The sequence below is a fragment of the Pelobates fuscus genome, chromosome 13 (genome assembly GCF_036172605.1).
Source record: "Pelobates fuscus isolate aPelFus1 chromosome 13, aPelFus1.pri, whole genome shotgun sequence".
In the NCBI taxonomy this organism is placed as follows: Eukaryota; Metazoa; Chordata; class Amphibia; order Anura; family Pelobatidae; genus Pelobates; species Pelobates fuscus.
The window spans coordinates 17,192,345-17,206,738 of record NC_086329.1 but is presented as its reverse complement, the minus strand read 5'-3'; the positions used below and the strand labels follow the sequence as shown (position 1 = coordinate 17,206,738).

The 14,394-nt window shown below is 40.1% G+C and overlaps 1 protein-coding gene across 7 annotated transcripts in view; it reads left to right on the top strand.

Annotated features, from left to right (window-relative positions):
• The window catches only part of PPP1R13B (protein phosphatase 1 regulatory subunit 13B), an 87,789-nt gene extending 73,515 nt beyond the window's left edge, over positions 1-14,274 (top strand). For all 7 annotated transcript variants that reach the window (XM_063439184.1, XM_063439183.1, XM_063439182.1 and 4 more), the window contains 9 exons: positions 1,511-1,680; positions 2,904-3,399; positions 4,936-5,696; positions 8,730-8,870; positions 9,215-9,348; positions 9,459-9,625; positions 10,931-11,130; positions 11,765-13,376; positions 13,415-14,274. In XM_063439184.1, coding sequence (XP_063295254.1) covers positions 1,511-1,680; positions 2,904-3,399; positions 4,936-5,696; positions 8,730-8,870; positions 9,215-9,348; positions 9,459-9,625; positions 10,931-11,130; positions 11,765-11,806 — 2,111 coding nt within the window. In that variant the 3' untranslated portion in view covers positions 11,807-13,376; positions 13,415-14,274. The remainder of the gene's footprint in view (positions 1-1,510; positions 1,681-2,903; positions 3,400-4,935; positions 5,697-8,729; positions 8,871-9,214; positions 9,349-9,458; positions 9,626-10,930; positions 11,131-11,764; positions 13,377-13,414) is intronic.
• The last annotated feature ends 120 nt before the right edge of the window (positions 14,275-14,394 follow it).

Below are 14,394 nucleotides of genomic sequence, written 5' to 3'. Positions count from 1 at the left end.
AATCATAGGAAGAAAAGGGGACCCTTAGAGATAGGCACCTGGGAAGATAATGAATGGCCTCCCCAGCGTATCATAGATTATTATGGGCCAGCCACGTGGGCAGAAGATGGTACCTTTGGTTATAGAACCCCAATTTATATGCTCAACCGTATTATAAGATTACAGGCGGTGGTTGAGATTATTACTAATGAGACCTCACAAGCACTCAATCTTCTAGCGAAGCATAATACCAGGATGAGGACAGCAGTGTACCAAAATAGATTAGCCTTGGATTACCTTTTGGCAGTAGAGGGAGGTGTATGTGGGAAGTTTAACCTGAGCAATTGCTGTCTTCAAATAGATGACGAAGGGCAAGCAATAGCTGAGCTTACTAGCCATATGGTTAAACTAGTGCATGTGCCTACTCAGGTATGGAAAGGGTACAATCCAAGTAGTTGGTTTGGTAGCTGGTATGAGTGGTTTGGAGGGCTTAAGGCAGTGGTAGGTGGAGTCCTACTGATTTTACTGTTGTGTCTACTCCTACCGTGTCTTATACCCTTAGTAGTTAGGTCTGTGCAAAGCCTGATAGGAAGTATAGCAGAGAGGAAGGCTGCTGCACAGATAATGGCGATATATAAGTATAAGGCTCTAGATCAAGGAGAACCAATGCAGGAAGATGAGTGTTAAAAGATTCACATCATAAGATAAGTCTGGTCTGGTTCATGGTAACCTGAGGTATATGCAAACCAAGGTTAAGTGATGCCTCAAGTAATTGTGAAATATCAGAGGCATCAAAGGGGGGAATGTGATGTAATTCCAGTAAAATACAAGTTTAGCAGGCTAAGATTGCCACAAGGCATATGTATGTATATGTGTTTGTAGTATCAGTTAGTTAATTACACGTAGCTAAGATACTGTTATCACTGTACTGACCAGGTGCAGGAATGTAAGAACTGGAATTACGCGTCCCTCTCCTTTGTATCAGATGAGCCACGTGGTTAGACCGGATGGATGAGTTTAGACTCTATTTATTAAATAGGTTAAGGGTATGTGTGGGTGTAGTTAATTGTGGGAGGAGCTACAGTGCTATATAAGGAATGTACTCTATGTATTCAGTACTCAGACTTTGCTGTATTTTGGTGACGCTAGTCCCTCTGAGTCCCGATCGGTGATCCAATAAAGAATCTCTTCCTTCCTGAAGAAACCTGTGTCCATCTCTCTGTGCTTGGCTTCCGTCAGTTTCTCCGGTATCAATTTCACAACATTTACTGATCAATTTTGACGAGTTTTTATACCCTGACTAAATCAAGACTGAAATAACATGAGCACGTTCTCAATTTATTAGATCGGGATTTCATTAATCAAGATGGGCTCAAATCAGGGCCATATAGCTTCTGAATAGTTATAATTGGCCATGGGTTAATAATAAAAAATCTGTTTAACATGGGATACTCTTTATCTGTGATTTTCCTTAAATATGCTTTCTGTTTGCCAATCTTAAATAATTTTTTTTTTTTTTTTGGTTTTCAAGCAAATGATGCCACTTGGCCAACCCTGAAACAAAGCACTATATCCGTGGCAAAACCGCCCCAGCTGAGCACATTAGACCGGAAGGAATCTGGAATCGATTCAACATTCAAAGCTGGAGCTATATCCACTCAGCCTACACCTACGGCTCCCGTGGGATCCACTGAGAAACTGGTAATAACGCATTAGCCATCTGTAATGCAATGGACATTGTGTCTGTTAAATTCCCCTTTATTGATACTGGGGATAATATTTGCCCCTCCGTGTCAAGCGCTATCTATTCATTGAGTTGTGCTTATTTTTCACCTCTGAAATAAAGAAATTACATTTATTTATATTTATATATAATTTATTTTTTCTTTGTGTCATGTCTAAGTTTTCCGAAACGTGGCCTGGCAAACAATACACATAAGGAAATGCCGTGACGCAGTGTGCCCATTTATTGAAGGGAGAGTGGAACTGTCAAAAAAAAAAAAGGGACACTTCCTCATTAAGCATCATAGTGTTTATGGATTGTATTCTATAGTGAGCCAACATTTTCTCTTTTTGCCTCTGATGTAGTTTAGTAATCTCTGTTAATATTTAGAGTAGCGCTTATGCCAATAAGAGCTTACAAAGTTAATGTGGGGTCATATTTACATTGAACTAAAGAAACAGGTTTTATTTTATCTCTCCTGGCCCTTCTAACAATCCTAATTATGGCCTCAACTCAAATTTTTGGATAATATTTTACAATAAATTTTTTTTCAGAATAAAAATAATGTATCAAAATATTAAATCATTTTAAAAGTTTCTCAAAAAATATTAAAGGCTTATGTAACAACATTAATTTGAGGCCAATATCTATCTGGTAGATCAGATATTGCTGTCCACCTTTTGAAGAGGTAGCAGCTCTGTAGGACCCATACAGTTATCTGCATTTCTATATTATATTTGATTATATTATTAGGGGTTATTCAGTAAAACATGAATTGGAAAGGCAATTTAAAATCTTATGGCAAAATAGCAAAGTTTGAGAATTAATTAAACGTGTCCATTATGGGCTAAAATGTAAAGTTTTTTTGTTTATAGTGTTAGAAGGCAGATAGGAGAAACCTACATCCCGACGTATGGAACGTTCGTTACAAAATGAAGCCTAGCTGCGAGGACTGTGACTTTTTTTGGTTTAGTTTATTTCTAGTTCGATTAACTTCCTGGGACTCCCCCTGACCATATTCTAGTCCCTTGCACAGTCTACTGGAGAAGGAATCTTACGGTTTCCTACAGTATAATACTTTTGAAGCCGTTCTAATTGGACTCATGAGGAAATAAAAATATTTTACAAATAGAAGTTGTTGCTATTGGAAAGAGTAGTAATCTGAAGTCTTTGGTTCTAATTTATTGACCTTCTTTTATAGGCTGCGGATGCCGGAAAGCTCCCTCCCCCAATGCCAGGTTTAAGCAAAACATTGCCGCACAACTATGGCATGTACCAGGCTCCACTGCCTTTGAGTGCAACCAATTCCTTAGAGAGAAGAAAGGATGGAAGTTTGCCACGTCCTGGTTCTGGGCCAACCACGAGAACGCGGCCACTCCCTTTACCTGCATCCAGCAACGTGCACCCCCCAGGCTCCTCACAACAAATTCAGCAGAGAATTTCTGTGCCACCGAGCCCTACGTACCCACCCTCATCTTCCCCCTTGTTTCCTGGATCGGACAGTAGGCCAGACCCGCCTTTGACCGTTGCTATTCGACCTTTTCTTGCCGAAAAGGGGTCCAGACCACAGTCCCCAAGGAAAGGTCCTCAGACTGTGAATTCAAGCTCCATTTACTCAATGTACCTTCAGCAGTCAACTCCACCAAAGAACTATCAGCAAGCCGTTTATAACACCTTAAATAAATCAGTGAAAGCAGGTAATAATGCTTAACAGTATACTTTTTATTAAAACAAAGAGATGCCACTCAAAATTTAAAATTACATTCAACATATAAGGGATGTCACACTTTGGCTCTTCACTTTAACAGTGCAAAATTAACTGGAGAGTCACGTTTGGACTCCAAATAGTTGGCCATATTTATAAAAGCTTAATGTTCACCTCTGTCGGTGGAGCGAGCATAGACAGCCCGCTAGATGCACGGAACGGTGCTGCAGACTTCTAGATCTCCCCTCCCCATCTCACTCCTGGCTGAAAAGAGCAGTAGAGGGAGCGAGAGGTGCCGTGTGAACATTGATTTAGTTTGTCATATTCGGCATCCTATAAAAATGTTGTCATGTTTGGTTTCTGAGTCACTTCTGCTCGATCTAGATTTTGTTAATGTACAAGACATTTGCAGCTAAAATCAATCATCAGTTTAATTCTAAAATGTATTCATTTACTAATGAGCAAGTATGTATAATTGATATTAAATTTAAAAATTGGCCATGGAAACTTTTAAGGATTAATGACCTTATATGCCGTCACATTCTGTACAGTACTCCAAGCTCACTCAGTGAGGAGAATGTCCGGGTGGGGGGGGGGGAATTCGGCTGCTTAAACCTGGAAACTAATGTCATCATAGGTAATGGTTGGTTCTGTAGAGTTTAAAGTTCCAGGGGGTTCATTTAAGAGGTCAAATTCATGCAAACCATGTTTACACTGTGTCACAGCTTGCGTGATGTATAATTGCTTTTATTTTTATCAGCAAGGCAGAGGGGGATTAATAAGAACTTGTGTAGGATAGAGTTGATGTCTTTGTAACAGATGGGAGTGGTGCACTCTGTTGTACTTTTTAAAGATTAGATGTGTCCTTGACAGAAGTTATTAATAGAATTTAATAAGAGGTTGTGTCTCGCCTTCCAGCATTGAGAAGCAGCAAAGCCGTACATCCACCCATCTTCTTAAAGCTTGCAGTTAGGGTGTACATAGCCTTTAACAAAAACCCTCTGTGACCGATTGTGATACGTTTAGTGTGTTTCTTGGACCCAGCCCAAACAATGAGGCCGGCAGTCGTGTGTTACATGGAGTCTAAACTGCAAACATGTAATACTGTAACCTATAGTATTGTATCCGTCTTCATTCACTTCACCTAAAGTAATCGTCACATGTGGTACCCGTGTGACAGCCATAAAATATGCAGCAACTACAGGTGACCTTTAAAAAGAAGGAAACACATGTATCGCTCATAACACTCACATGTCATCTGTAAAAGTGACAGAATAAACAAGTAGTCTACACACTCAGTGTTACTGGAATGCAGTCTGGCAGATCGGCATGCACTCCGTGTTAACGGATCACAGTGTTCTAATGCTAACATGAAGTGCGCTCATCACTGTGCAGATATTGTCTGTATTATGTCGTTAACTGGCTGTATGAGGGGCACACACATGTTTCCATCTTCATTGTACTTCTGGCACTCTACAGAATGTTGTATTAATGTTCTTATATTAATATTATTTACTGATTTTTACAGTTTATGGAAAACCTGTTGTACAGCCTGGATCAACAAACTCCTCCCCATTACCTTTCATGCATGGAGCAGGTCCACCCAACAGCTCATACCCCCTGAGTGAAGGCGCAGACAAAGAGTCCGAGGTGGACGGAGTTCCACCATCGGGTGAAACCAGTACTGTGGAAAACATTCCCCGGCCTCTGAGTCCCACAAAACTAACTCCTATAGTCCATTCACCAATGAGGTATCAAAGTGACGCAGACCTTGAGGCATTACGGAGAAAACTGGCCAATGCACCTAGACCTTTAAAGAAAAGAAGTTCTATCACAGAGCCAGAAGGTCCAAGTGGGCCAAACATTCAGAAGTTGCTTTACCAGCGCTTCAATACACTTGCTGGTGGGATTGAGGCTGCACCATTCTACCAGCAGAGCGGCTCTCAAGAGTTTGTTGGTGTATTGGCCGACGTCAACAATGGAAACGCCAGCACAAATGGAAACCTCGAAGAGGCCGTTTCTCTGCAGCCAGCAATGGTCCTCCCTATTCCCGATGCACAGATTCCACCAGATGATAATGACAATAAGATGTGTTCTCCTGTTACTGAAGAACTGATTAGTGAAATAAACCAGATTTCAGAAACCACCGAAGACAATAACAACAATAATAACCCTGTTATAATTCCTTCCAATGAGAAGACGCCAAGCCCGATACTTGAAGTTCCATCTCCCGTGAAAGAAGAATCTCCTCCCTCCCCACCGGCTCCAGCTCCGGCTCCAGCTATTCCTGTGAGTTGCATAAAATATTCCAAATGCAAATCATGTTATTTGTACTTATAGAAACAGAAATATATAAATAATGGTTTCCAATTCTGTCTAGTGTAAGTAGTGTAAGGCATGTAAGCTCATTGAGCAGGGTCCTCAACCCCTCTCTTCCTGTGCGTCCAACTTGTCTGGTTACAATTACGCGCCTGTTAGACCCCTTATTGTACAGCGCCACAAAATTCGCTGGCGCTATATAAATAATAAAATAATTAGAAGGGAAAGTTTTTCAATTTGCAGAAGGGAAAATCATAATTTTTTTTTTTTTTGTGAAGAACAAATGATCAGCCTTGTTAAAGTAACACGGCCCATTTTAACATTTTGCCTCTTTTATAGTAAGATCATTTTAACTTTGGTTTCCACCTGAGCTGGAGCATGTGGTGACCGCACCAGCGCATGTTACCACCTATCCTCTGTGTTCCGTGAGGGGTAATGAGTTCATCTAGTAAAGCCCCATCTTATCACTTCCACATAAAAACCTGTCCCTAACTGCATCTTACAGCCAGGAGCTGGGCAGCCAGCCGGCTTCACTTTGAAGTATGGATACACCCTTCTCAGGATTATGTCGCCTAAAATGTACAATATATTTCCTCCTCTGTGGGCAAGCTTGTAAACTTTTATTTGTATTACATTAAACAGACATGCACCCTCTGTTATCTGCTGGGGAAGTGCTGTGCAGGTTAAATTAATTTACATCTTATGCCATGGCTGTGCCATCGCAGGCTTGCATGTAAAATAAACCAGCAACAAACATAAAACAATTTGGATTTAAAGAAATAGATTTTAAATAAAAGTACAAGCTATGGATAACGTTTAGTTAGTGCAGTGATAGCTGGAAATCTAATTCTGTCCTCCAAACCACCATACAATACAATGAATACAGTCTGTTGTGGTTATTGTCTAGGAAGCTATGGGTTCAGTCCTTCTGTTTATATCAAACCGCTTTCGGCTGTCCAATTCCCTCTCCTTCTCTGACCCTTATCGCCCAAAGAATCTATAATTCTAACATACGAATTATCCTTCCAAGTTTCAGTGACTGGGCAGTGCCTGCTCAAGGCATGCAGTACAGGATGGTTTAAATGGGGTCGCACAGTGAGCCACCCAGCCTTATTTAATCAGTGATTAGAGGGCCTACAGTGATTTGGCTCTCAGAACGTGTTCTGATAATGGTTGTTAGCTTTCATTCTTATTAAAGGGACACTATAGTCACCTGAACAACTTTAGCCTAATGAAGCAGTTTTGGTGTATAGAACATGCCCCTGCAGCCTCACTGCTCAATCCTCTGCCATTTAGGAGTTAAATCACTTGTGTTTGTTTATGCAGCCTTAGCCACCCCCTCCACCTTCCACCCCTATAATCTGTAAAAAAAAAATATATATATATATATATAAAAGAATTAATTCATGGCGAGACCTCCTTGTCATCATGGAGGTCTTGCTTTTCTCTTCTCCGATCCAATGCTCCTTGAATTCAATGCTTTCCTATCAGTTACATTTGGTCACATGACTTAATGTCACTGTTGTTCTAGAGTAGCGACTGTAGTGGCCGTCAGGAACACCGCTATTAGAGGTGTCTTTAACACATTGCAGAGTTAAAACTGCAGGCCACTGCACCCAATCCACTTCATTAAGAAGATATGGTCCTTTTTAGTGGTCCTTTTAAAGATGCAAATACGTCTGTTTTTCAGGATAATACTTTGCTCAATGATTCACCGAGAAAACATTCTAATCAATGTAAACTGGAGCCGTCCTACACAGGGAGCAGGTTTAATGGTCTGAACAGGCACATGAGAGCCCTTAGGGTAACCCACCTTCTTGGTTTATATTGATTAAAACACCAACATGTAACTAATTATAATCTAGAACTCTGCAGACTGTGTGGTGAATACAACAAGCAGAGGCTACATCCAGGCATATAATCATTATCTTACTCTGCATTTGGCTCGGTGCCCCCATGCTTTGATGGGGCCTCTATGTGGTTCAACTCTGGTTTTTGTTAGTGCTGTATGTACCAAATAAAAAGAAAACAAGCCGCTCACTATAACAAGAAACAATATGCAGCAGCATATCTTACAAGGAATCCCTGTGAGAAACAAATAGGAAAATAAGGGGGATAAGATTTGGTTAAACCCCTATGTGGGCCGCGTCTAATCACCGTATGTGCCTGAACTGTGACATCATGTACTGCAGTACAGTAACCAGCAAGAAGGAAGTAATTTAGAAGCGGGAGGTAGGACTAAGGAGGCGGGGTTAAGATGCAGAATACTGCAAAATGTATTCATTTTGCAGAAACTGTACAAAAATATGCATACAAAATGAAGCATGCAAAATATAAAGTTCGTTAAAGGACCACTATAGTGGCAGGAAAACAAACTCGTTTTCCTGGCACTATGTAGTCTTTAGGTCCCCCCCACCCTCATCGCCCACCTCCCACGGGTCTAAAAGGGTTAAAACCCCTTCAGCCACTTACCTTTCTGCAGCGCCGGGCTCACTCAGTGCTGGAGAGCTCTCCTTCTCCTGCCAACATCAGCGACGAATGTGCATGCGCGGCAAGATCCGCTTGCGCATTCAAACCGCCCATAGGAATGCATTACTCAATGCTTTTCTATGGACGTCATTGTCTTCACACTGTGATTTTTCACAATGAGAATCGCGGAAGCGGCCTCTAGTGGCTGTCAGTGAGACAGCCACTAGAGGCTGGATTAACGCTATGTTTTCAGCTGCAGGGTTAAAACTAGAGGGACCTGACACCCAGACCACTTCTATGAGCAGAAGTGCTCTGGGTGCCTATAGTGGTCCTTTAACTAGATGAAAAGTTCTAAAATGCATAAAAAAACTAATATATTGAAAATCTAATATAAAACTAAATATAATTATTACATTAATATATATATATATATATATATATATATTTTTTTATTGATGATATGATTTATATATTGATCACTTTATATTTCTACAGCACAATGTTTATTGTTTTATTTTATTTTTTTCCCCACAGCAAGTTAAACGCACTAATCTAAAGAAACCTAATTCGGAGAGGACAGGCCATGGGCTAAGAGTCAAATTCAACCCCTTGGCCCTGCTCCTTGATGCCTCTTTAGAGGGAGAGTTCGACCTGGTTCAGCGGATTATTTATGAGGTAATGTGCCTCGTTCCCCTGTCCGTTTTGGGGATTTTGTTACAGATAATCTGTTAGTTAAAGGTTATGTGTAGATATATGTGCGGTTTATGAAGAAGCTGTGGATTAGATTGGCTGTCAAATAGATGAAGTCCCAAAGCGATAATATACTTCCTTCTCGGTCCTCTCACTTCATACAATAGATAACTAAGAAAGTGTATGTCGTTTTGGATTTCCTTCAGCATGATCTATTCTTTTTTTAAAGATGAAATCTAAATTAAAATTGTATTTGTTTTATATATTACATAAAAAAAATGTTTGTGTGTGAAGCTTTCCTTAGATGATAAAATCTCTATTGATTCCAGGTCGAGGATCCCAGTAAACCCAATGATGAAGGAATTACTCCTCTGCACAACGCAGTATGTGCTGGGCATCACCACATCGTCAAATTCCTGCTTGATTTTGGTGTCAATGTGAACGCAGCGGACAGCGATGGATGGTAGGTGGTTTTCAATAAGGAATGTTACATGTAGATGCTGGAACCGAAATGTAGTCCACAAATCACGAATGCTGAATAAACTTAACACGGTGCATCCTTACTCCCATCAGGACCCCTTTACACTGCGCAGCGTCCTGTAACAGTGTGCACCTCTGTAAGATGTTAGTGGAATGTGGAGCCGCCATTTTTGCCACCACAATCAGTGATATAGAAACGGCGGCAGACAAGTGTGAGGAGATGGAAGAAGGTTACATTCAGTGTTCACAGTTCTTGTACGGTAAGTAACATAATATGTCTAATACACACAGGTCTCAGACAAGGCAGTAATAGAAAGGAACACTCCAACCCAATTAATAGCAAAACATATGTTGTTATGGTAGCAGGAGTACCTAGGATCCTCCTGTCTCACATTCCTCTCTGCAGTACGAAGGAGGGTTAGCCGGGCAGCTGCTGAATAAGGGGCACACATTGAGAAAAATTGTACAATTTATACTAAGCAGTGTCAAGGCATCTTATGTATATTTCTTTAATACCGGTTATTTGACTTGAAAACTAAATGGAAGTACTGATTATTTATTGGTTTGAACATTTTTCCTAGAACAGGCTTTCATCTTTAGTGATGAAAACATTTATGACCATTTATTTTTCTAAATTGAACAGAGTAGTGGAAAGGTCGAATTGCAAATATTATGCCAAAATATCCAAACTGGTTAAATCTCTTAACTCCTTTAATTTTAGCCTAAAATTAGCAAATCCCGTGTCAGTTCCCTGATGGGAAAACAAATGCTAATATATAATCTTAAAGCAGTTCTTTTGAGTAAAAATGAATGTTAAAGGACCACTCTAGGCACCCAGACCACTTCAGCTTAATGAGGTGGTCTGGGTGCCAGGTCCTTCTAGGGTTAACCCATTTTTTCATAAACATAGCAGTTTCAGAGAAACTGCTATGTTTGTGAATGGGTTAAGCCTTCCCCCTATGTCCTCTAGTGGCTGTCTCATTGACAGCCGCTAGAGGCGCTTGCGTGCTTCTCACTGTGATTTTCACAGTGAGAGCACGCCAGCGTCCATAGGAAAGCATTGAGAATGCTTTCCTATGTGACCGGCTGAATGCGCGCGCAGCTCTTGCCGCGCGTGCGCATTCAGCCGACGGGGAGGAGAAGAGGCGGATCGGAGGAGGAGAGCAGGAGGAGATCTCTCCGCCCAGCGCTGGAAAAAGGTAAGTTTTTACCCCTTTCCCCTTTCCAGAGCCGGGCGGGAGTGGGTCCCTGAGGGTGGGGGCACCCTCAGGGCACTCTAGTGCCAGGAAAACGAGTATGCTTTCCTGGCACTAGAGTGATCCTTTAAGTTCAGTTCCTGGAGTTAGCTAAATGTGGATTTAAACACTTTATTTACTGTGTGTACTCGCCTTTGTGAAATTTCACTTAATGCAATAATCATTCTTAAAACTCTAGATTAATTGATTAACACTGTCCAGTTATTGAGTAAACGTGTCTGCTGCCCATTGCTTAAAGAGAAGAGTATTTATCACGAGAGATCATCATACCATATATTAATTTAACCTGTATATTCTTCCCCAAACCAGGAGTTCAGGAGAAACTTGGAGTTATGAACAAAGGTTTGGTGTATTGCTTGTGGGACTATGAAGCCCAAAACCCAGACGAGCTTGCTTTCCGTGAAGGAGACGCCATTACGATTCTCAGGCGTAAGGATGACGTGGAGACAGAGTGGTGGTGGGCACGACACAGTGACAAGGAAGGATATGTGCCGAAAAACCTCCTGGGGGTATGCTTTCTAAAAAATAAAAAGAAAGAAACAAAACTTTTTTTTTTTGAATTTTTTTTTTACACTTTCATTTTCGAATATTGAGTTTGATGTTTACAGTTCTATGTTCGAATTTCTCTGCATGTTATACTTTCTAATGTTGGCTATAAAGCAGGGATCTAGCGTGCAGGAAAAATGCCTGTTTTGTTTCTTCTCTCAAAATATTGTCTTACGGTTTAAGAGTAATACTTTTTATATTAGATATTTTTTGTATAAGCTTTTCAAATTATTTAACATTTTTGGATAAATATTAAAATATTATGAATACTATGGAAAAAAAAACCAAAATATGAAATAATTTTAAATGTCTAAATAGATGTTCATTCTAAAGCACATAGATATAGCTGCTGCGTAGAGGCAGGGAAGGGAAGGTGGGGGGGTTAGGAATTAAGGGTTGGCATTGCAGAATTGGGGGAGGGGGGATGGAGGATGGATCACCAGAGTCTTAGAGTCAGGAGGATTAATTAGAAAAGGGAAGGTGGATGTGGAAAATAAAGTTTTATATATAGATTTGATTAAATCACTAGTATCTGTTGCTATCTTCCTTTCGACTTTAACACTTTTTTTTTTTTTTTTTATCTGCTTTCTTCTCTAGCTTTACCCACGAATAAAACCCAGGCAGCGGACCCTCGCCTAAAATACCTGGAAAATCATCACGTCCTGCTTTAGAAAATGCAGAGCCAAACCAATGTATAGATAACACTGTAAACAAACATTTCATCGGACCTTTTAGTGATAACATTATTCAAAAAGGTGCTTTATTTTTAAAAGGACAGCATTTCAAAGACAAAGCATCTTGGGAAATAATTGAAATCTCCACTACATTTATCCTGATCTTTTGACAAACGAGTGGCACTTTCCTGTCGTAGTGTGAGCTTATTTCTCATAGCCAAAATCAATCATCTCTGCACTGCGTTTAATGAGACATTTGGACCGTTTCCCTGTTTATAATCCTCTTCTCCGGTACCACCTCTGACTGTGTGCACATTAAGTTTGAAGCATATTTTGCCTGCCTGCGTATTATACCAGTAATGTTTCTAGTGCCTGTGGTTATCGTCCCCCAGTGACTGCACCCAGAATAGGCACTCAATGAAGACTTCACATTTGCTCTTTTTGCCCTGACCAGGAAATGATCTAATTATAGTGCATTTCAAAGAAGGTTCTTTTTTTTTTTTTTTTGCCAGCACAGAGTGTCCTAAGACGATATTCACATACAGCACTTAGGGACATGCTATGTTGAAGGATTTGTAGGTGTGTGTGAATGACTGATAGGTTGAAGAAGATGGCGTGATTAAAGTATGTGAAGAATTGGCTTATTCTACTGGGTGTTTGTATAAAGGAAGTGTATGAAGGATTCGGATATAATTTATAATGGAGAAACTATAAGTGTGGAGACAGGTTGTTGTATGCAGAGCCAAGACATAATCCTAAGGAATAAATTATTCCTCAAAGTATTAACAATAAGACGCTGAGTTTGGATGTAAAGCATCAAAATGTTCCATACCAGCTAACATTTACACAGATTCCTTCCCATCGTTATTGAGCGAGTGTTTGAAGTAGAAGCCACCTTTTGGGAACTCTGACTTGCATTATAAACCGTCCCCGCTTTCCCCAGACGGCAGCAAACACTAAACTTAGATGAGAAGGGTAGGGGTTTGGTGAGACGGATAAGCGATTAAGATGTTTGAAATGACCTACACGGTTCATCCAGGGAACAGCTGCTATTGCTAAATGTTTGATCTCAGAATTCTTTTTGAAAGTCTGCTCCTTTCTTCTAGCGTTATTTATGATAGTCTTATTTACTGTAAAGGCCAGTGCTGCAGTAAAACACGGTCCTTTTCCATGCACTGACCGCTCTGGCCACTAGGGGTCAGATTCAAATACAACTTGCTCTAATTGTTCTGTAATAGTAACCGAGTGTATGGCAGGTCTGAGTCTGTTCATTTGTCACATTATCTCGTGTATGGGTTTGTAGTAAACGCTATTCCTATTTCCTTTAAGTCGTCTTGATACTAAAGGGAGTTCTTTTCGAATGTGTAAATTTGAAAATGTTCATAATAGATTAAGCAGAATGCTGGGCTTCTAGAAAGGAGTTTGCTTCCATTCAATTTATAAAGTCCCATCTACGTCAGTTACACTTGTGGTTCATCCGAATCAAGTTCCTTTTAATTCTCTCCCGAAGGAGTCCACGATTGACCTGTGGAATCGTATTCAATAAAAGAGTCCACGGGTTAATACCAGACAGCTAGATTCGTCTTGGGTGTGGATTAAAAGGAATATGGTTCACTCCACACAACTTTCTGTACAAGTCTAAATTACACAATTTAATTACTTCTTTTTTTGTGTTTAACCGATTGTGCCTATCATCACTTGGTTGTAACAAGACATTAAACCCACACATAAATGATTTTATACCAAGAGATAATCTCAAAGCTTTTGTTTTACACTTACTTTAGCACTGCAACATGTTTGATCTGTAAAATGTTAAAGGGAGAAATTACAGGTCGCAAAACACGTCTATAGAAAGGGATTATAACTAGAATCTAGTAACTCACAAACGTGTCTCCACACAGGGTTTCATGCATGCGTGCCATGAGGGAGCTGCAATGTAGGTATAGGAAGGTCTGTGCACATTGGTGGTTGGAGGATGGTGTGAGTGTGTCTGGGAGGATTTCCATTTAAATGGTTGAAGGGGTTTGCGTTTGGTTCACGTTGGAAGGTTTGCAATAAGTTACACTGTATAGTGAAGCTGAAAGGCATTTGTGGCATTTACTGTCCCTGCTTTAAATACCAGAAGTATTTTTGTTTTTTTCTCTCATTTTTATTTAAGTTGTAGACTGTTTAAATCTGCGGCTGGGAGTTGCCAGCCTTTCACAGAGTGCATATAGTTTTATATACATTTTCAGTCCCACTGTGCTAAATATGTTCTTAAAATGTTTGCATTAAGTGTATATATTGTGGTGATGGTGGAAACTAAGGGTATTTGTTTAAAATTATTTGCTACTACTGAAGTTATTTCTGGATGGTCTAAGTGAATAGAATTCAGAAATTAACAAACCTGTAAATTTAAAAAATAAAATACTGCTATAGCATGTTCAAATATTACAGCTGTGTTTACAGAGGATTCTTTTCAAACACGTGTCTAATGTATTCAAATGGATGTCATAGCTGTGTCAAAATGTGGGAGATATGGTGTAAAGGGTTACTCCGACCCTTTCTAAATAC